This window comes from Phaenicophaeus curvirostris, chromosome 1 (assembly GCF_032191515.1).
Source record: "Phaenicophaeus curvirostris isolate KB17595 chromosome 1, BPBGC_Pcur_1.0, whole genome shotgun sequence".
Taxonomy (NCBI): Eukaryota; Metazoa; Chordata; class Aves; order Cuculiformes; family Cuculidae; genus Phaenicophaeus; species Phaenicophaeus curvirostris.
Genome location: NC_091392.1, coordinates 37,370,017 through 37,390,612, shown reverse-complemented (window position 1 = coordinate 37,390,612; position 20,596 = coordinate 37,370,017). Strand labels below are relative to the sequence as shown.

Sequence of the window (20,596 nt, the reverse complement as noted above, 5' to 3'; positions counted from 1 at the left end):
CCTAAAAGAATCTTGTAGTTTATGAATAAGAGCATTTTAAGTTGCTATTATACTCTTGCCTTTTTATCAAAATAAATATAGAAAATAACTCTCCCTAGACTGCACTGTGTAATGTGGAGGCATCACATGGGCTGGCTGAAGTGCAATTGCAGGACAAGAGGAGAATTCCCCTCTACTTTGGAAGAAAGGAATTTCTACCTTGACCATTTAATTTTGCTGTAAAAAGACAGAGGCAAAAACTTATTTACCAAAGCAATGATTGAAACAGAAGACTTCAATTTAATTCTTGTACCTGCAAGTAAATCTGCCTAGGTGATCTGTGAAAGAAATACTGCAGCCTTAGAATTGTCACCAAACACCAAAGAGAAAACCCGCTCAGCTCCTGAATTCAGCTACGGAAAAAGCCCACTAGAATTTATAAAACAAAAATAGACATTAGATCATTCTTTATGTCACCCAATATTCTGCCTGCAAAGGAAACCAACAGCATTGGCCTCAAGAACAGTGAGACCAGCACAAGACCAGTAGAAGCACGCAGTAGTACTTCGAAGGTCACACGCTTCATTATCAAAACGTGCTGACTTTATTTCGCATGTTCATTCACTATCAATCCTCCTAAATTTACCTTCTCAAGTTGCATTTACAGCCCTTTAATTTTTACAGTTTGCATGCCCCCGATATTGTTTTATGTGTCTCACAAAGTTTAACATCCCTAATTCTTGTTCTTCAGAAGGCAACAAAAGGTTCTTCTTTACTTATCCTCTTCTTGTAATTTCACATCTTCCTTTCCTTTGGGATATGAGAAATTCTAAAATGCTCACCCAGTTGTTGCAGGCTTTTGACCATCCCTGTTACCCCTTCACCCTCTCAGTCTTCAGAGAGGTGACAAGGTTCAAATTTTCACATGGCATCTGAGGGCTCACCAAGAATTCATACTGACATAACAATGTTCCCTCTTTTGTACTCCACTCCTTTCCTAATTGTTCTTAACATTCAATTTGATTTTCTGAATATTATTCCACATTCTGTAATTAACTTTGCAAGAATATAAATGTCAGAGAAGAATAAATAAGAATGATGGGGTTACTGAGAAAATGGTCGGAATGTAAATTACTGACAAGTAAATTCCTCTTAAATCTCTTCCTAATAAAGCAAATATGATAATCGTGTGCCAAGCAGAATTTAAATACGTTAGAGTAAAAAAAGAATTGTTAATACTGCAAAAAAGTCTGGAATTCTATCAACTGATTAGGTGAAGATGATAAGCCTTAATTAAAAACTGCATATGTAGCAAATAAAGATAAACTTCTCATTGCTGGCGAAAAGCAAAGTGAAGTCTTCCCATTGTTGCAATGCATTCTCTCAATTTTGCAGGTACTGAGCACATTCTAGAAATTTTTAAGCTGTAAACTAATTCAGTTTAGATGCTAGCAGATGACATAAAATCATATTCAAGCATGAAGCATCAAGCAATGTTTTTTTAAGATTAAAAGCTCTTCAACATTCTTTTCAATAATCAGTTCCATTGTCTCACCTCACCCACTGCCAATGACCAGTAAACCTACAGTAATTCTACACATCCTAGATCTTTTCATCTGTATGATAAAACCTTCTAAAGAAATACTCTTTCACTATAGTTGAATAAACTTTAGTCATGTAATGAAAATAATTAGTTTACTTTTTTAAAATTAGAAATTATTCAATCTTGAATTTCTGTAAACTTTTCCAAAAATTTGAAGATGACACATATAAGTGACCGCTTACTCATGTCAGACATTTCAAGACAATTCAAGTCAGAATTGGTTCTTATTTGAAATATGTGCGGCTGCTAGTACCTTAAAATAAGTATTTTTGTGGAAAGAATTAAAATACATATACATTAGAAGTGAGAGAAAAAGAAAGAGTGAGAGAGTCATTGGGAAAGCACTAGAGAACAGCTGTCCATACTGATAAAATATAAATTAGATTTCTTTCTTGTAGAAAGAAATAGCAATGTGAGATTGAAGTTGCAGAGCACATGCCAGGGACACACCATGGCCCCTACCCAGAGGCCTCCAGACAGCTAAATCTCTTCTGAATAAATTTTTGATGGCATAATATCTATCATTTGTAATCTGAAACTTTAACAGGACTAGAAAGCAGAAAGGGGAAAGGGATTGGGGAGTCGATCAGTGGGAATTAATTTGTTTCTGAAATGACTACATGGCAACTGCAAGTGTGAAACAATATTCCATAACATGAGCAAATCTTCAAAAACTAGATGATGTTGAGTTAGGCCTTTTTGCCATGTTTCTGTCAAGCTTCTAGTTACTCTTGCTTCTGCCTTCTAGATACTATTGCATTCCTTATAAGAATCAATCTGAAGAATGGATACTAAAGGAATGAGATACAAGAAGTAAGCACAAATTTGTGTTCATTTGACCTAAGAAAAAAATTATAGAAGCTCAGTAGGCATCTAATCTGAATTGACATTCTGACAAGGAAATAGATTTTGTATTTAACTGAGATTTTTTGATACCATGCACCTCCTTTCCCTTAGAAATCAGGTCAGTTCAAGTTTTATTACTTCCCTGGAACACAGGACAACACACCAGTGTCAGACATGACTGCCAGATGAGTAATAGCATAAAAACTGTTCTTTAAAGATGTACTGTTACATCTCATTCATCACAATCATCACAGTGATAATTCATGGAGGTATGTTGCATCTCACCATGCAATTATTAACTTATTTATTATGTCTAATTTCTACATTTATGAACAGTTCTTTCAACTTCCTAGGGTCTAGGCTATTCACAGTCAAGGCCACACCATACCCTGTTATTTGAAAATCTAATAGATCCGAATTTGCTTAAGTCTTTTGATATATGACTTCCTGGTCATTAAACGCAAGAAACCTAGTAAGAGTCACAAAGGTTTGAAGAAATAGTTATTTTGAAAAGTAGGAGGAACAAGACTGCCCCTGTGCACAGTTATACCTGAAAATACAAGTTCAGAAAAATGATTTAGAAAAAGAATGATAAGGGGGAAGTTTAAATAGTCTTGAACTATATTTTCAGACAACTTAGGCTTTCAAAGAAAACTTTATGGCAATAATTATTGGTTATCTACAAACATGTAAGAACAAAAAGTGGAAATAAGGTACCCTGGGTTTCCTTTCTTCTGAATAATAAAATTTAAAGAGGAAATATTCTCATAAATGTAGAAAATAAAAAATGCAAATATCTGCAATTTTTAGAAAATTTCTTTTTCATTTGTATAGATAATGAAGAACTGCCATTAAATTCTGACATACCCCTTGAATGCAATGGGTAATCTATAATGAAAGAAATCTTTCTAAATGCCAGATATTTGCATTTTTTTCTCTATAATAGCCCTATCCAACCTTACCCTTTAAATTTTCCCTATGACAGGACATCTACCACCTCTCCAGGCAACCTGTTTTTGTGCTTCACTACTTGCATCATAAAACATTTCTTCCTTATATCTAGTCTGAATGTGTTTGCATCAAATACACTTCTTGATGTTTGTAAACAGACTGATCTATAACATTGCTGGATTGGGACACTTCACGCTGAAATATTTATGAAAAGATTGCTGAGAGGAATCAAGAATTCAAGCAAGAAAAGTCCTGACCAATAACTGCAGAGAATTAGGAAATTTTTCTGACACACGGCAAGGTGGTGGGGAGAATGCCCAGACCTGAAGAGTATTGTGCCATTTTGTCACAACAATGTACTGAGGAAAAAACAAATGAAAGTATTTCCTGTGTCATCATAACCCAAATCCACAATTAATGGTGAACTATTTATTTTGACTGCCTCTCCATTGAAAGAAATCAGAACTATTACTATCATTTTATGGCTAGTATAAACACTTTTATCTACTACTAATAATGTAACCAAAGTATTTCTTATAGTATCTTGTAATTAGAATCATCTTTATGAGTCAAACTATGATAAATGTTCATTGTTATGACTGCTAGAAACACTTGAATATGTAATTTGTAATAGAACAGATAATAAAGTTCACTTTATGATACGCTGCAGAATCTGGAAAATCGCCAATAATCTCATTTAAGGGTAATGACACTGGAAGATCTACTTTGATCTGCACAAACTATTTATAATACAGATTTTAAACAGGTATTTTCACTTATTCTTTCTGCAAGCATCTGAAACGGTGGGTTTGCTGTTATAGGAATAATACACGTACAGAGTTATCAGAAATCATTCTTTCCCTCCAGCACTTGAAACAGCCTTCATGCGGAAGTTGTAGTAAGCCTTCCACAGAGCTGAGAAAAATGCTTTCTACAAAAACCATGCAAGATGTCTTGTCCTACATATTGATATTGTTAGAACTGTAAAGACAATGTGCAATTTTTCTGAAACCATGCAAAAAAAAGTTAGATCTGCTTTTTCAAACTTTGTGCTTGAGGAAAAATTAGCATTAATTTATATAGCACCCCAAATGTATGTTTATCCTCTCCTTTCCTAGCGCATGTTTACACACATCTTGTTTAGAATCTAAAATTCCATTTGAAAACTCTGCAGATGTCAGTCCCTGAAAGCTAAAGGTTCCTGCAAAGATTTACAATTCAAAACTCACTGTTGTAGCCTAAACTATACATGTTTGAAAACATGGGTAAATTGTGAGCATAATGAAGGCAATGTCAACCTCAGCACCAGAAACATATCACTGTATTTTTTGCAGAGTTTTCATAAATCTGTCTGGCAGATATTCAGAATTTCAAATGAAGTTAAGGTGGTTGTAGTCATGTTACATGCTTTCCCATACAACATTCAGGCCATGAAAAAGAGCAGATGCCTCCTCTAATAAATAACTCACTGTTATTTATGTGTGACAAAGAATATACTGCAAGTCTACATAATCTGGTTTATGCAAATGCTAATGGCTGTGTGTGGTGATGTAGGAGAGCACAATAACTGGTTCGATAAACGATTCTTAGTTTAGCAGAACAAAATGCAATTACAAACTAGAAAGTAATTTCCAGGTTAAATATCTTCCCATTTTTTACACTGTTTTCACAAACAGCATTTAACAAAAAAAAAAAAAAGTCTTGTTTGAATATCAAGCTATAGGAAAATGCCTGTTTAAAAGAAAGGCTATTATATTAAAAAGATAAAATGAGCTGAAACCTCAGCTCCATGGAAACAATCCTTCTCTGCAAGTTATTTATTTTCCAATGTCAATTTTTTAAACACATACAGAGTTAGCTCAATACATGGGGCAAATTTTTGTAAATTAAAAAAAACAGGATGAAAAAAAAAGAATAGGTTATCATGCATTACTTTGATAATAAAGCCACTAATTAATCTTTGTCAAAATATTCAGATATCTTTTTACAGCTAGAACTTCATATATGAAGGAGGGCCCTTATAAACATTTCTTTTCATACAACACCGTCTCTAACAAAAGATAAAAAAACTCATTGGAAAGTGAGAAGTTTATGTCAGAAGATATTTCAGAAGGTAAATGAAGAGGCTCAGAAGAGTGCCCCAGTTTCAAGGGTGACAGCTTCAAAGTTCAAAACACACAGAACAATAGAGCGTTGGTCCAGCTCTTAAACAAGTTTTGTCTCCTATTCTTCTAAAACTTACCAGACTTAGGTTTCCAATAGAAGCAAAAAAACATGAAGTAAAAATAAATCCTCATGTTACAAAAGCCCAAACCATGGAAAATGTTAGATATCAAACACTGAAGTGGAAGCAGTTCTTAGTAGACACCAACTGCAGAAAAAACCTGACACGCTACTCTCTGCTAGTTGGGCTGAAATTTTCTCACATTTGTAACTCCATTTCTATCAATTACTGGACCAGTAAATGAAAAATACATAGGTGGCTACTGAAGGGAGAGAGGAATAGTGGTAAGCAGATCTGGAAGCAAAACACTTCATCGTTGTGAACAGTAATTTTCACTATTAACATAAAGCAGAAAAGAACCCTAGAACTGCAAAACTGACTTGATTGGAGGGCAGATAACATCATTAAAATGAGACATTATTATAGCCATTTTCTTTTAAAAGAAAGCTTTACCACCAAAGTGTGTTAATCCATAATCTGTTACAAATAATCTGTGCATTTTCAGAAAATATTCTGTATCTGCCCATGCATCTTGTTCTGAAGTCATGTACATACTACTTGATGCCATACACCATGGATTTAATAGAAGCTACGCATAAACTTTTGCTTTTTCAAGAAAGGCAGTCTCCCATGTTTAAAAGTTTTCTAGTTTGATACTGAAGAAATATAAATTTAATTATGTTTGGTATAAAGGTTATTATTGCAACAGTCAAGGCCAACATCCTCATAAAAGAAATCCCTCCTACACATGCTCCTACAATAAAACAGGATGAACAAGAAAATGTTTTTCCAAATATTAAAGTTATTGAAAGTCATATTATCAAAAATGAACAACTTTGTTGTGAATCATTCCTTTATCTGGTACAGAGCTGAAGAGAAAATGAGATACAGAATCAATGAAAGAGCATTAGGAAATTGTTCTTTAAAGGTCCCAGAATGCATGCAAAATTTGTAAAAGTGAGTACCTTCTAATTAAAAAGGACCATATAACCCTTTTCTACAGTAAGCACAGTATTTCAGCAGTGTGAAAACTGAACCTAATAGTTAGAAGCAATCAGAGGGAAAGTAAATTCATGCTGTAAGTTAGAATCAGTATTTAAAAACTGTAAAATCACTAATTCCATTACAACAGGAGAAATATGTACAATACTAGTAGACAAATGTTAATACAATATTGTCCACATCTCTCTGAAGAATTTCCTCCTTATGTCTAGTCAAAATCTTCCCCTTTCCAATTTACAGCCATTCCCCTTGTCCTATCACTACAAGCCTTTATAAAAATCCCTCCCCAGCTTTCCTGTAGCCCCTTCAGGTACTGGAAGGTCACTATAAGATCACCTTGGAGCCTTCTCTTCTCCAGGCTGAACAACCCCAACTTTCTCTGCCTGTCCTTGTATGTAAGGTGCTCCAGCCCTCTGATCATCTTTGTGTCCCTCCTCTGGACCCGTTCCAACAGCTCCATATCCTTCTTATGTTGAGGATTCCAGAACTGGACACAATGCTCCAGATGAGGTCTCACAAGAGAGGAATAGAGGGAAAAAATCGCCTCCCTCAACCTGCTGGCCACGTTTCTTTTGATGCAGCCCAGGATATGGTTGGCCTCCTGGGCTTCAAGCTGGTATTGCTGGCTGATCTTGAGCTTCTCACCACTGAACACAAACCGTCCCCCCATATGACCAATGTCCTATATAAATTTAAAAAATTTTTAAAGCAACATTAATTCTATTTCATTACAAATTACTAAAATCAAGTTCTGTTAAACTCAATTAGCTAAGACTGAAATATAAGGACGATATATCAGTGTAGTTACCTAATTCACTACTTACTACTGAAGGAGAAACATTCAGCTAACAAGCACACTACTTCCTTATGGTTCTTTAAATAAAGAATCCCACTGTTCTGTGTCAAAGCTCTACTGCTTTAATTGTTACCATAATGATTTCTATGGTATGATAATGTAGTTACTATTACACATATTCCTTAGTTATTCCTTAGTTATTGCATAATGGAAACTGAGAATGTGGAGACGATATAAAATGAATTGAATAAGGATTAGAAGGGAACCAATGTCACATTTTCAGTGAAATTTGAGCTTAGAACTTTCTACAGGTTCATTAACACAGAATCATATGTCTATTTGCCCAAAACTGAGGAATCTTGCCCCAGATTTGTAGTCACACTGGCTGTATGCAACACTTCTATTACAGATATTTTCTATTAATGCTGTGGGACATTTCTTTGTATGTGAGCAAATTACTATGTGATTTTTTCAAACAAGATGGTAAAAATTACACAACACTCTTTGCCTGCTGATTCTGTTGCTCTAGGTTCTGATTCAACTAATTTCTTATATTTCAGCAAATGAGAAACTCGACTTCAAAATAGCAATGCGAATGCTTTCAGCTAACATACATTCAAGTAATCTGTAAACTCAAGGTTCTTTCATAATTTCATTATGAGGAAACATAGTTGGTAAGAAAAAGAAATGCTCTACTCAAAATGCCTGCATATCATGTGGAATCACCTGCAGCCAGACAACAGGAAACTCTTGGCAGCGGATCTTTCCTTCTGGGTTGAAAATGAGATTCTCGGCACTTACAATCCAAACTGTGGAGTGCCTGCAGTTCTTCTTTGGTCATACAGTCCTCAGTGGAAACCATTGTCCTTAGGAAAAATATGTTAATATAGCTGTCCTTAAGAGAAATATGTTAATCTAGCTATCCTTAAGAGGTAGCTCAAAAATCATTCTTGCACTTTACAACAGAACATTATTACATTCAAAAGAAAGAAAGAAACAAACAAAAAGGATACACTCAATTTGTTTTGAAGTGAACAGAAAGGTGTGAAGGAAGGCATTCTGCTTTGTCAGCTGTGTACCCTCTGTGAGTGCCCTGGGGTTTAATTTGCACACAAGTTCAGCTCAAAAGCTAGGCATGTAGTCAAACATCTCTCTACTTCATGTCTCATGCTGGCTGGCTTCCAGTAACTTCCTGTTCAATATAAAAGAGTTATCAATTGAACATCTTCAGAGATGTCCACTCTTTCTCACCGATCCAGTGAGCACAAGCAATATTTGTCCCACACAAAGCATTGTCCCACATCTGGAAAACCAATAGGTTTCAGAATGAACTTTCTGCTGACAATATTTATTCATCACAAAGCAAAACCAGTAATTCTATAAACCATATCTGAATATGGCAGAATTTAGGCACCTGTCTCAATTAGATTACAATAGTTTACTCAAAAATCTTTATATGTATATAGAACTTTTATCTCGTAAACGTAAAGGCTGTCTAGGGAAGAAATTAGTGGGTTGTAAGTACTTAGACAATTAGGTAGGCTTCAACACCATCTGCAAGTTACAGACTTGATTTTGCTAAATTCAAAATTATGCAGAAATAAACAGGACTTAACTTTGTATAAAGATTTTATTTTCTCTCTTCTTTTTCACAATATAAGATGTTGTGAATCAAAAATTAGGATGCTATAAAATCATAGCACCTCCAAAAATAATGTATTCAACTTCATACTGTCAGTTTTTTAATTTACCTCAATGTCTTCACACTTACATCTTTTATGTTGGAAAACTCTGCAAAATGCCTGGTGGACTGTTCTGCTTACACAGAGACATTTATATTTCAAAAAGCTATCTCCTTCTTTTTCCAAATTAACACAACTATTCCCTATATTATTAGTAGTATTGCTGTTATTTCTATTTATTATTGTAAGATTTTATGGATTGGGACAGCTTATTGGTTCTGCAAAGTGAACTGAGCATTTGCATAATACAGCAATACAAATTATTAACACCATTCTAGGTAGAAAAATATAAACCACGACAGTACTCATTTACTAGCTGCACTGCATTTCTGAGAGTCCTTAAAGTAAAAAGATGTATTTGACTGGAATTGGCAGATGATACTTTATATCAATAAACAAATCCAAAATACCTCATCATGAAAACATACAAGGTAGTGTTACACAATTCCTTTTGATATCTCAAACTTTATCTTTATCTTCTTTTTATCTTTAACTTCAGCTTTGTTTTATTTGACTTCAAATTCATGAGCTCATCTGAATTATGAAGTATTAATAGTGGAACAATCATAATAATCAGTTTCAGATTTTAAGAAACTCAGCTGTAGACTGAGTTCGGATTTTTGTGAACACAAAAGTATCTCCTGATAAAGTTCTGTATGTATAGAAGCCTAAACAGGATTAAGAACATTAATGCTTATGATTAAGTAGGCTTAAGTAATTTGTTGAATCAGTGTTTATCTCATTTTCAGTCTCAGTATAATGGGTAGTGGCAATTAAAGTTTTTAGTGAAATACAGCAGCCAGACATGACATTAAACCCAAGGCAGACAATTTCTTTTGTACAGCAAGAGAAGATTCACAGGTACAGAGTACAAAGGTTCTTTTTAAATGCTCAGTTGTCAGCCAAGTCTTTTCTTCAGAAAGAGATCAGATTCTATCAATTTTACAGACTTCTCAAGGGACTCGCTCTATGAAGCCATGAGCTTCTCTACTACTAAAAACTGAAGTTGAAGAAAACAAAAACAAATTCACAGTCTGCATTATTAGCTTTCAGTGGTTCTTAAATACATTTGTACCATTGTCAAAAAAAACAAACACAAAAAACCCAAACCAGAAAAAAAGGTTGATAGGCTAGAAAGTCCCAAAATATCAAGTGCCTTTAAGCAGCACTTATAGAACCGCAAACATAACACAGCACGACTTAATGGCTAATCTGTATCCTAAATCCATATAGTAATCACAGTGCCCAGGTATCACCACCTAACTGACCTCTTAACTCCACTTACCTCAAATACAAGCCTTTTTGTCCATAAACCCTTTCCTCCTGCTACTGTAACAGAAACAACAAAGTATCTACAATGGCTTTTTTTTCCAAAAAAATTTAGTACTGAACAGTTAACCCAATTTGGTCAGACTTCTACATAAGTTTTCAAGTTTCAGCATACCGCTTTAATATTTCTGCTATGAAGCAGCTGAAGTTCAAATGTGAAGTTTTTAATACAAAGCTGAACTTCTTTCATCTATAAAACTATTTACTATGCATTTTTGCCATCCATTCACTATACAATTCAAATACATCTTTTTTTCCCGTTTTCCCATAGTTTGCCAGGGAGTACTGAAAGCAAAACCATTCCCTGCAAGTGTGTCTTCTGTTTACCACTAAACAGCAAATCACAAAACAACAAAATGTAACATACTTAAGCTATTTAAGATCTTCCCAGTTGTTCATAGTGCCATTTTTCATTCAGGAACATGACAGTGTTCGGTTCAACATTAATTTCTACATGAATTTAAATATCTTTAGTAGTAATTAAAGTCCATCTTGAAAACCAGCACAGGCATCAATACTCCAGGTGATTTCTGACATATATCAACAATTTCAGTATCATTTCACATCTCACTTCTTTCTCTGTCTCATCACACTTAATTTTGCTGTTTCATGATCATGTCAAGAGACAACACAGAAGAGCAGTGCCCAGATTTGCACAGTGTCAGACATGCACATCCACACCTTCACAAACTTTAATTTACAGATAAATGTACAGTCTTAATTTTTTTAAGAAATTAGCTCATTTGAGGTTACATATCTAGAATTTTCAGAGAACCATAGAATGTAGATGCTTATATATAATCATATGAAAGAGATCTCTGAAAGTCATCTCATCCAAACTTTCACTCAAAGCAGATGTAACTTAACCATTAGGTTGCTTTAGGTCTTGTTCAGTCAATTCTGAAAATACCTAAGGATAAATAGATGATAACATCTCTGGTGACATTAGATACATTAGGGACAGGACAAGAGGGAATGGCCTCAAGCTCCGCCAGGGGAGATTTAGGCTGGACATTAGGAAAAAATTTTTCACAGAAAGGGTCATTGGGCACTGGAACAGGCTGCCCAGGGAGGTGGTTGATTCACCTTCCCTGGAGGTGTTTAAGGCACGGGTGGATGAGGTGCTAAGGGGCATGGTTTAGTGTTTGATAGGAATGGTTGGACTCGATGATCCGGTGGGTCTCTTCCAACCTGGTTATTCTATGATTCTATGATTCTATACCTAAATAGCGCTATCTAGATTGTACAACTAGTACAATAAAAATACATTTGCCTCGAGATATCTGAAGCCATAAGCAACTGGAAATATACACTGGAAACGTATACTAGATACAAGACCAAAATGCTTAGCTTCATTCCTTAAAACACAACCAGAAAATGCAGCATGGCACTAAAATAAGCCACAATTTTTTTGATATACTATTTCCCACCACTGTTCAGCAGGGTATAATCCACACCTGCTGATTCTTTCTAGGCAGAACACATATTGCACTTTTCAGTAGCTGCTTCAGTGTGTGGGTGGTGTGTTCCTGAAATTACCAGTAAAACTTCAGCTTACCGTGGAAGAGTCAACACTGCAAATCAAGAGTTTAAAGGGAATATTTTTTAATCAGTAATATAGCTCTCACTGTCAACCCCATTAAATATTTAATCTACTAAATTCAGAAGATAGAAAAAAATAATATTTTTCATCGAAGTTTACATACAGTCTTACTGTAGCTACTCACATTCCAGGTATATGATGTGCCACAGTTTTACTGGCTAATGGTGGTCTTCTCTGGAAAATAATTGTCTGTACCCTATCTATACCATCACCCATCAAATTAGTAAATCACGAAACAAGATAACATGTTTTCTCCCCTGTAACATATAAATTGCATAATGCCACAAGGCTTTCTATTTCTAATTTTGGTCAACTTCAGCACCATATATTATTAGCCAAATCTGTTTCTTTACTAGCCTAATTTGAAATGCATTTCTGCTGAATGCACTGAGAGGTAAAGTGGAAGGTGACACCATTTCTTGGGTCCAAGTTGTCAAAATCCTTTAGCCAATCATGCTTAGTTAAAAATGTTCTCTTTGGCTTTACCTTTTTTAATAAAAAGCAAAGAAGAAATACCCCTTCTTTTATACTCCTTCCTCTGCATCTCAGCAGTTCAGTAAGTTCTTACAGTATAACACTTGCACGGAGCTTAAAGTCTAAGAAGATTTTTAGAGGTAACAGAAAACAGGAGTTCAAACTTGAAAAATATGTTAAAATTAAAATAAATAATACCCAATAAAATTCCTAAAATTTGCCAGAAAAAGACAACATAGATTCATGCTGTCTCTCTCCAGCGGGTATCAGTACAGAGATTTTTTAGAAATAGACTTGATCTCCATGTGAAAACTGAGTTAGCTCCTTCCTTCATTTCCTCATTTGTTTCTCATGTATCCAGAACTGTCTTTGCAACTGTAAACATAATTGCAGCATAATAATTTTCATGTCAGACTTTCTATAGTCTTAACCCAATTCTACAGTACAAACACCTTAACCCAATTCTTACCCAATTCTACAGTACAAACACAATACAAAAATCTTAAACATTAAAAATTGCTTTTTAAAATTATGTAAAAAGAAGTAAAGACATGATGATCTTCTGGAAGCCTGATATGAAATACAGAATCATATTAACTGATGCATCAAACTCCAAACTCTAAATATCCCTATCACAGCCTATACTGATAAAAAAAACGTATTATATAGAGTTTATCTTCTAAAACTTTAGTTCTGAGTCCGCTTTCTTCTCTCCCTTTAAATAAAAGACATTTTGGGGGGCAAATCTCTCTTCCACGGGAGAATCTGTGACAAAATTGGTAGAGTTGCTACCTCTGTGAATCCTGGAGTTGTACAGGCAGAAAATAGATCAGTCTTAAAAGTAAATGTGAACGTCTCCCAGAAGTTCATTGCTTGTGAAAAGATTAAAATCTGACATTAAGTTACACATAAGAAAAAAAAAAAAATCAACCATGAATGAAAGCTAGAGTGTTTCCTATATTAGGAGTATGCTGCTTTATTCTAAAGAAAATGTGAGCATATATGTACAAGGTCAGACACAAAAACCCCAAGACTGTGCCCGTAACTCCCTTTATTTAACAAATTAAGAAAATCAACTCCAATCACCTTTGGCATAGCTCCCTTCTGAGTTGACACATAGCTGCATAGAATGCTGCCAATGTTCAAAGCAATTCCGGAGATCATTTTCTGGAAGGTTGTTGAGGATTTCTGTCATTTTTCTTTCACATCTTCTACCAACAAAAAATGGGTTCCTTTAATCTTTGGTATGTCTTCACTTTAACCCAGTCAATAGTTGAAACATTTCCACTGTAGATTTCTTCAGTTTCACAAGAAACTTTATGTTAACTTGCTGTTCACTCTTGCACACCAACATTTTCCAACCAAGGGTAAGAAAATATCTGTATTTGAACATGCATTCACACATACTGAGTGAAGTGATTGAGTTGAGCCTTGTGTCACTGTGACAGATTAGAACATGTTCTATAATACTCTCTCTCTCCTCTCCCAATCCTGGTTCCCAAGCTACGGGTTTAGTCTTGTATTTTTTGTGTCAGACCTCATATGTACTGATACACTTCGTACAACAAGTATATTAGGAGCTGAATAGTAAATTAACCTACACTGTAGAATAGAAGATTAAAGACCAAGAAACAATTCCATTACTGTACACTTACTTATCATATTTCTTACTCTTTCCTTACCTTGGGACCTTTAACCAAATGATAAAGCAAACAAATGCCCTTGCCAAATTAATCTCTGTTCAAATTACTTTCTACTACTTGAACAAAACCTGTGTTTGGACAAAATTGTCATAGGCACATACACAGGCATATACAACCACAGAGCAAGGACCTTTTGCCAGAAATATAAAGGTGTTAATCCTTATTCAATGTAAATTTACTGTACTTGCCTTTGGGAGGACAGAAACTTAACTCCATGCACTGACTAGCCAAAGGCAATGAGGAATAGCAAAGTGCCTGAACCAAAGAAAGAGAACAGTGACAGACTGGCATGGAGAAGATACACGTTGGAAAGGAGCAGACTGGGATGAGAAACTCCTTAAAACCTGGAGTGGAATGAAAAATCAGTTGAAGGTTGGATTTCAGAGGAGTTAGTCTCCTACTACAACCAGTACAGTCTTACAGTCTGGCTCTGTGGCCAGAAGTCTCAGGTCTGTAGCCAAGGTCAGTCACTGTTCTGAAGCCCCTGTTCCTACATCTTCACTGCTATCATTATCTCTTTTGTGATTCCTTCAAGGGCATAAACAAAGCTGTAGTGTCAACAGAGTTATGTGCAGAACTCTGTCCTGGCAGCCTGTGTTTCTTTGGAAATCCTTATAACCACCAATATACTTATGAAATTGATTATGCTATTTCTACCTCTAAAATTTCCCATTCTCTATTTTGCCTAAATATCAGTCTCTTGAGTAATTCCTCATTTAAGATGGTCAATAATGACACTACAATACTTTCAGCTTTGTTTATCATTCGCAGGCATCACTCAAAAATATTTTTAAGGATCGTATCTGTTCTTTTTCCAATACTTACCTATGGCATAGCAAAATTTCTCCAAATATTATACACTGCCGCAATATTCCTATTTTTGTGGCTACTCTGAGAGAAAATTCTGTATGAAATATTATATTCTTTTATTCCAGCTCTGGGACAGAAATAATGTTCATTAGTATTATATTTTCATAATGGCCAGAAATACAACCATTACATTAAAGCATTAAAAACCCTGGTAGTTACTGTAGGAAGAGTTTATAAGAACTGGAGATCTATGGAAGAGGGTCTAGTACTATCATACCATTTATAAAAGCTTTGTCTCAGTCTAGCAGGCATGTCACTGCACAGTGAACTGTTTCTAATGGAGCCTGTAATGCTAGAATTTGAGACTGCTGCAGAAGTGCTTTGGGGGTTATACATCTTTGAAAGTTTTTGAATTTGTTTTTATGGTGCTGGTATTTAAGATAATTAGAAATTCTGGAATCTGTATAAGATAGTTATACCTGGGGGAAAAAGGTTTTTCTTCTGTACTGATGGGCAGCCAGAAATACGGAGTCTAGAATTTCCTAAAAAAGTTTTTTTTTCAGACATAAAAATACTCATTTGTAGAAGCCAATATTTTTCACAAAAATGTGCATCAGTTTTACCAAGGATAGAATTTCTGCCCCCAAAAAAGACCAGTTTCAGAAAAAGGAAATAGCCCCACATTAACCATAGCTCATAACCAACAAATGTAATCTAGTCTTTCTGAAAACAAGAAGAGTCATGTAAATTTCAGTCTCCCAAAATCCAGCTATGTATCCTTGAATTCTGGAGCTTTTTTTTAATTATTTTGGAGGTGCAGGAAGCTGGTTATTAGTTCCATTCTCATCTAGAATTGGGCACTTTCTAAAACCCTGAAATTTTTACAAGACACAAAGTTTTCCACCACGTTCCTCAAAGATTTCACCGATTTTGAGACTGTAAAAAGGACATGTTTATTTTCAGAATAACTTTATTACTGTTAGGTTAGTTTTTAAATGATACCTTCAGAACAAATTACACAGAACTTTTCATAACAGCCCTTTCTGAAAAGACACAGCCCAGCACAGTACAGACAGAAATGATATACTGCATATAAGTGTCATATATGTTCATCATAGGGAAGTTTCACAATAATTGAACCATATGGATACATATTTAAGTGAGCAAAGTTCTATTTAAGAAATATTTTTGAAACAAATTCTTAAAAATGAGAGACTAGTAACTATGGCTCTCCTATTGTAAATCAGGGTAATTCAAAGAGCTCTGCACCTTGCCAAATGTCTAAGATGATAGATAGTATGAACTAGAAACCAGCTACTGAAAGGGGAAAGGAATATAAAAGCGCCTTATTAAAAGAAAGGGCACTGCTCATTGTCATTCAAGCATGTTAGTTGCCATATCCTGTTTCCATTGACTGCAGTGGAAGCTTTAGCATTGACTTCAAACAGGTGCAAGGCCCATGAGACTAAAGGAAATAAAACCTCAAGTCACGGTATGAAAGCAACAGTGTACCGAGTGTGGTGAGACAGGATATGTAACTCCAATCTAGTACACAAGAATCTGACAAAGCTATTTAAATGCAGTGTCAAGTAAGGATGCAACCGAAAAAAACAGACATTTATAATCAGAAATTTGGCTGGCCTCCATTCAGTGCTACAAGTAAAGCACAGGGGAAAAACTTACAGAAATTAGAGTGCTAAACTAGAGTCGGGGGAGAGAACAAGGGAGACCCAGATGCAGCAATAAACATCATCCTGTTCTGCATCAATACAACATCACTTGTTCAGGACACAGCTGTTGGTGTGCCTTGGTGGATACTGCAGGTTGGTATGGTCTGAGAATTGCTGAGACTTCGAGCCAAGTATATTTCTCATTTTATTTATTCTCCTCGGAATATATTCTTTCTCATGAGCTTTTGAAAATGTTTGGGGACTTTGTTTTTTACCTTACATAATCTTCAAAGAGAAGTCTCATGCTATATTCTTACATCAGTTGAGTTATGCACGAAGTCTTCATTTAATTCTTTAAAGACAGTAGCTGAGATGATATTACATCAATTGGAAAATGTCAAAAATACAGTACTTATCCCAAAGGAAACTATGTGACTTCAAAATTTCTTTCCAAATTGAATCAGAAGAGAAAGCTATGCAACATAAAAACTATCTGTCTAAAATGGGGGTAATAAACATTAAACAGTTTCCATATTAAATTCATCCAGACGAGCATTGCACCAAGATGATGAAAACTTGACATTTAACTTGAAAACCTGATTTTGAGGTTAAAATGAAGACTGATGGTAACAATTACAAAGGGAATAAGGGAAGACTAGAAATTACTGTAAAATGTAAGACAGAGAAGAGATTAAGTAGTTATTCTTTAGTTAATGTTTTATGATTAAAAGTAAACTTATACCTGTGCAAGCATGGGAAATCCAAGGTTCCTGCATCCATTACAAGGTGTCAAAGCCTCCCATAAACCTGAAGGACCACAAGTATTTTCACCTGCATCATCATCATCTTCCTCTCTTTGTGACAAACACGTTGACGAAGGCCTCTGTGTATAAAGAAAAATTACTTTCATATTAAACACAATGATATATTGTAAGGAAACCTTTTCCTTTATGAAAAGAATTGAAAACTTTCCCAATTATAAATACCAAAATATGAACTGCTATTTTAACACAAAGTAACTATTCAACTGACAAGCTGCTGTATGAAAATCCACTTTCTAAGAAAGGTGCATATTGTCCTATCTGCAATGATACTTTAAATACGAGTGAACATAATAACATATATTAAAAATAGGTCTTCATTTTCTTCTTAACTTTACTTAAAAGTTTGCTTTAACATCTTTTATTGTCCCACAGACAATAAAAAGTAACATATAAAAAAAATACTATCCTTAGGAGGGAAATAATATAAGCTAAGGGGAACTTGCTTTGGTAGTCATCTGCTGTGTTCAGAAAAGTACAGATTTATTAAATAATTTACCTGAATCAGTCCAAGACGTTTGCAGAAAGCAGATAAATTCAATCAAAATATGAGGTTTCAATTTTTATGTTCTATTTACGAATAATAAACACGTTAGTTTATTTTGTACGCAAAAATTGAATTTAATGTTGACCTGTCTTATTTTTTTTCACCAACTAGAGGGGATGAAAGATACGGGGAAAAGTCATTCAGTTTTGTGCATTGAGGCTTCTGTATTGGTGTCATTGACAAGGGAACAAGTGTAAACAAGTATCCTAAATTTTTATGACAGCCAGAAAAAAGGGAAGAGTTATTATTATTTATAATAATGTTATATTTAATAAATAAAACCATATTATATTTAGGTTGTTTTGCTAAGCAGGACAGTCTACCACAACTGACCAAATAACAGTGGCAACTTTTATTGATTTCAGGAGGAGAAGGAGAGTTAAATCAGTAACAAACAATTTTAAAAATCTCGTTTAAAAAAACTGAAATTTTACTCACATCTTAATTCTTTGTTCATATTTAAATTGAAAGATGTAATAGCTGTTCTAGCCTGCTCGACTTTTTTTGTGCAGCCTACCTATAAAGCCCATATAAAAATTTTTAGGAATCCACTTAACTGCAGATTATTTTAGTCAATAGAATAAAGACGTTTGGCATCTGCTGCAAGAAAGGGAAAGCAGAAGTGAAGGAAAAGTAGGGAGCAAAAGAAGTGAAGTAACAACAGCAGTTCTGAAGATGAACAGAAGTTGATGGAAACCATAAGGGAAGCAAAGGCACCGCACAGACAGGTATTAAATCAAATGGTGTAACATCTAAGGACCACTTAACCTCGGACTGTTCTGCTAGCTTCTTATACACAGATGTGGTTGGTGCATCATTAATTTAAGCAGAAAAAAAGTTTCTAAATTCTAATACTTGCCAAAGATGAGAAATATGATATATTCATCGCCACTAGTCTGATCCCCCCTCAGTTAAAAAATGGTTGTTCCCTTGTTGCAGACTTCTTGAATCTAGACATATCATCTAGAGTTAGGGGGATTTATTTTCCTTTTTATTTGAAAAGTCAATTTCTAAAACATTCTTAGCATGATATTTCATGAGGTTATTTTGACAGTCAAGTGGTACCACAGAATGTGTTGCCATAGCAACCAGTATTCTTACCCAGATTATTAAAAGGATGGGCTTAACTCTGCAGGGTGTGGGTTGTAAAGGACTATTACCGCTATGAATTTGCATAGACAAAGAAATCGGACTACAGGTCTTTCCTTTCTATTTATGATGCCATCTTCCGTAGTGGCTGCCCCATGTTTATATTTTAAATCTCAGAATTGTTGTACCAGAGAACAAAGTGCTTCTTGCCCTCTGGAGCAAAAAGCAAAGAACTGCAACAGTGCTAGGTACAGGAAAGCAGGTAACACACTAGCTGTGTGACCTTAAAAACCAGTGTACGGGGATGAAGACAAAAGTCACAAAAGAAAAAAAAAGTACAGTCAATACACCTTCTAAAGGTAAAAAATACACACACATATTATCAGAAAGAATTTTTTAACACAACTAAAGGAAGTTGAATAATGAGATTCAACACATTTGAATCATTCAATGGAGAACATGTGAGTATTTAGCTATTACAGGATCTGAGCAGAAAAAAAAAAAATCCAAGCAAACGTTGATGAACAGTAGAAAAATACACAAGCAGAATGAGACACAGTTGAATTATTTCCAATAGACTTATTTTAGATAAATAGCCTGAATAAAGTGAGGGTCACAGAAATTTATATTAATGCTATCAACATGAAGGAGAAGAAGTGGGGCATATTATACAGGCAGATTTCCTGATCATTCCAAAAAGGAACAATCAATGACAGAGTTCATTAGATGCACTATTGGAACAAAATGACTAGTACTCTTACGCAACCAGACACTCCAGGTATGAATTACACGATGCAGTCTAATTTAAAGACTACTGCAGAGAGGAGTTGGCTTTTTTTATACTTAATGACTGATTTCTGTCTTGACCAGATTTCTGCTACTAATAAAGTACTAAAAAAGAAGCATTAGGAAAAATGCATGTGAAAGGTCAATAAACAGTTCTTTCCATCACCTTTCTCATCCATCCCTGCTGCCAGAAGCCCTGTTCTTCCCAGGCAACAGGTGCAAAGTTATAAGTGGGAGTTGCTGCAGGGAGAGAGATGCATTTGCAAAGAGGAATGAAGGATTTGCATGGGAAAAGGGGAGTCAAGTCCCCGAAATAGGGCAGACTACGTTTGCATTCCCTGGGGAGAGGGATGCACCTGGAGGAGGCAGGAGAGATACAGAAAGATCTACAGTCAATCCACAGACTTCAGGCACATAAGCCCATAAAACTTCCAATCCAGACCACCTAGTTTCCTGCTATTCTTTCCTCGCCTTCATTCCTTTCCCAGAACACCCTCATTTGTTCATTGTATAATTTAATTTTGCCTCCTCGGAGATCCCCTGGATGTGAAAATCTAATTTTGTGTGTGCTGCTGGGAAGCCTTGAAATAGCCCTGTGGAGAGAGTTTTAGGGATGAGAGA

At 35.1% G+C, this 20,596-nt stretch overlaps 1 protein-coding gene across 8 annotated transcripts in view; it reads right to left on the bottom strand.

The window, feature by feature from the left end:
* ANKS1B (ankyrin repeat and sterile alpha motif domain containing 1B) overlaps positions 1 to 20,596 on the bottom strand; it is a 427,837-nt gene that overhangs the window by 302,051 nt on the left and 105,190 nt on the right. For all 8 annotated transcript variants that reach the window (XM_069852975.1, XM_069852979.1, XM_069852978.1 and 5 more), the window contains one exon: positions 17,475 to 17,615. In XM_069852975.1, coding sequence (XP_069709076.1) covers positions 17,475 to 17,615 — 141 coding nt within the window. The remainder of the gene's footprint in view (positions 1 to 17,474; positions 17,616 to 20,596) is intronic.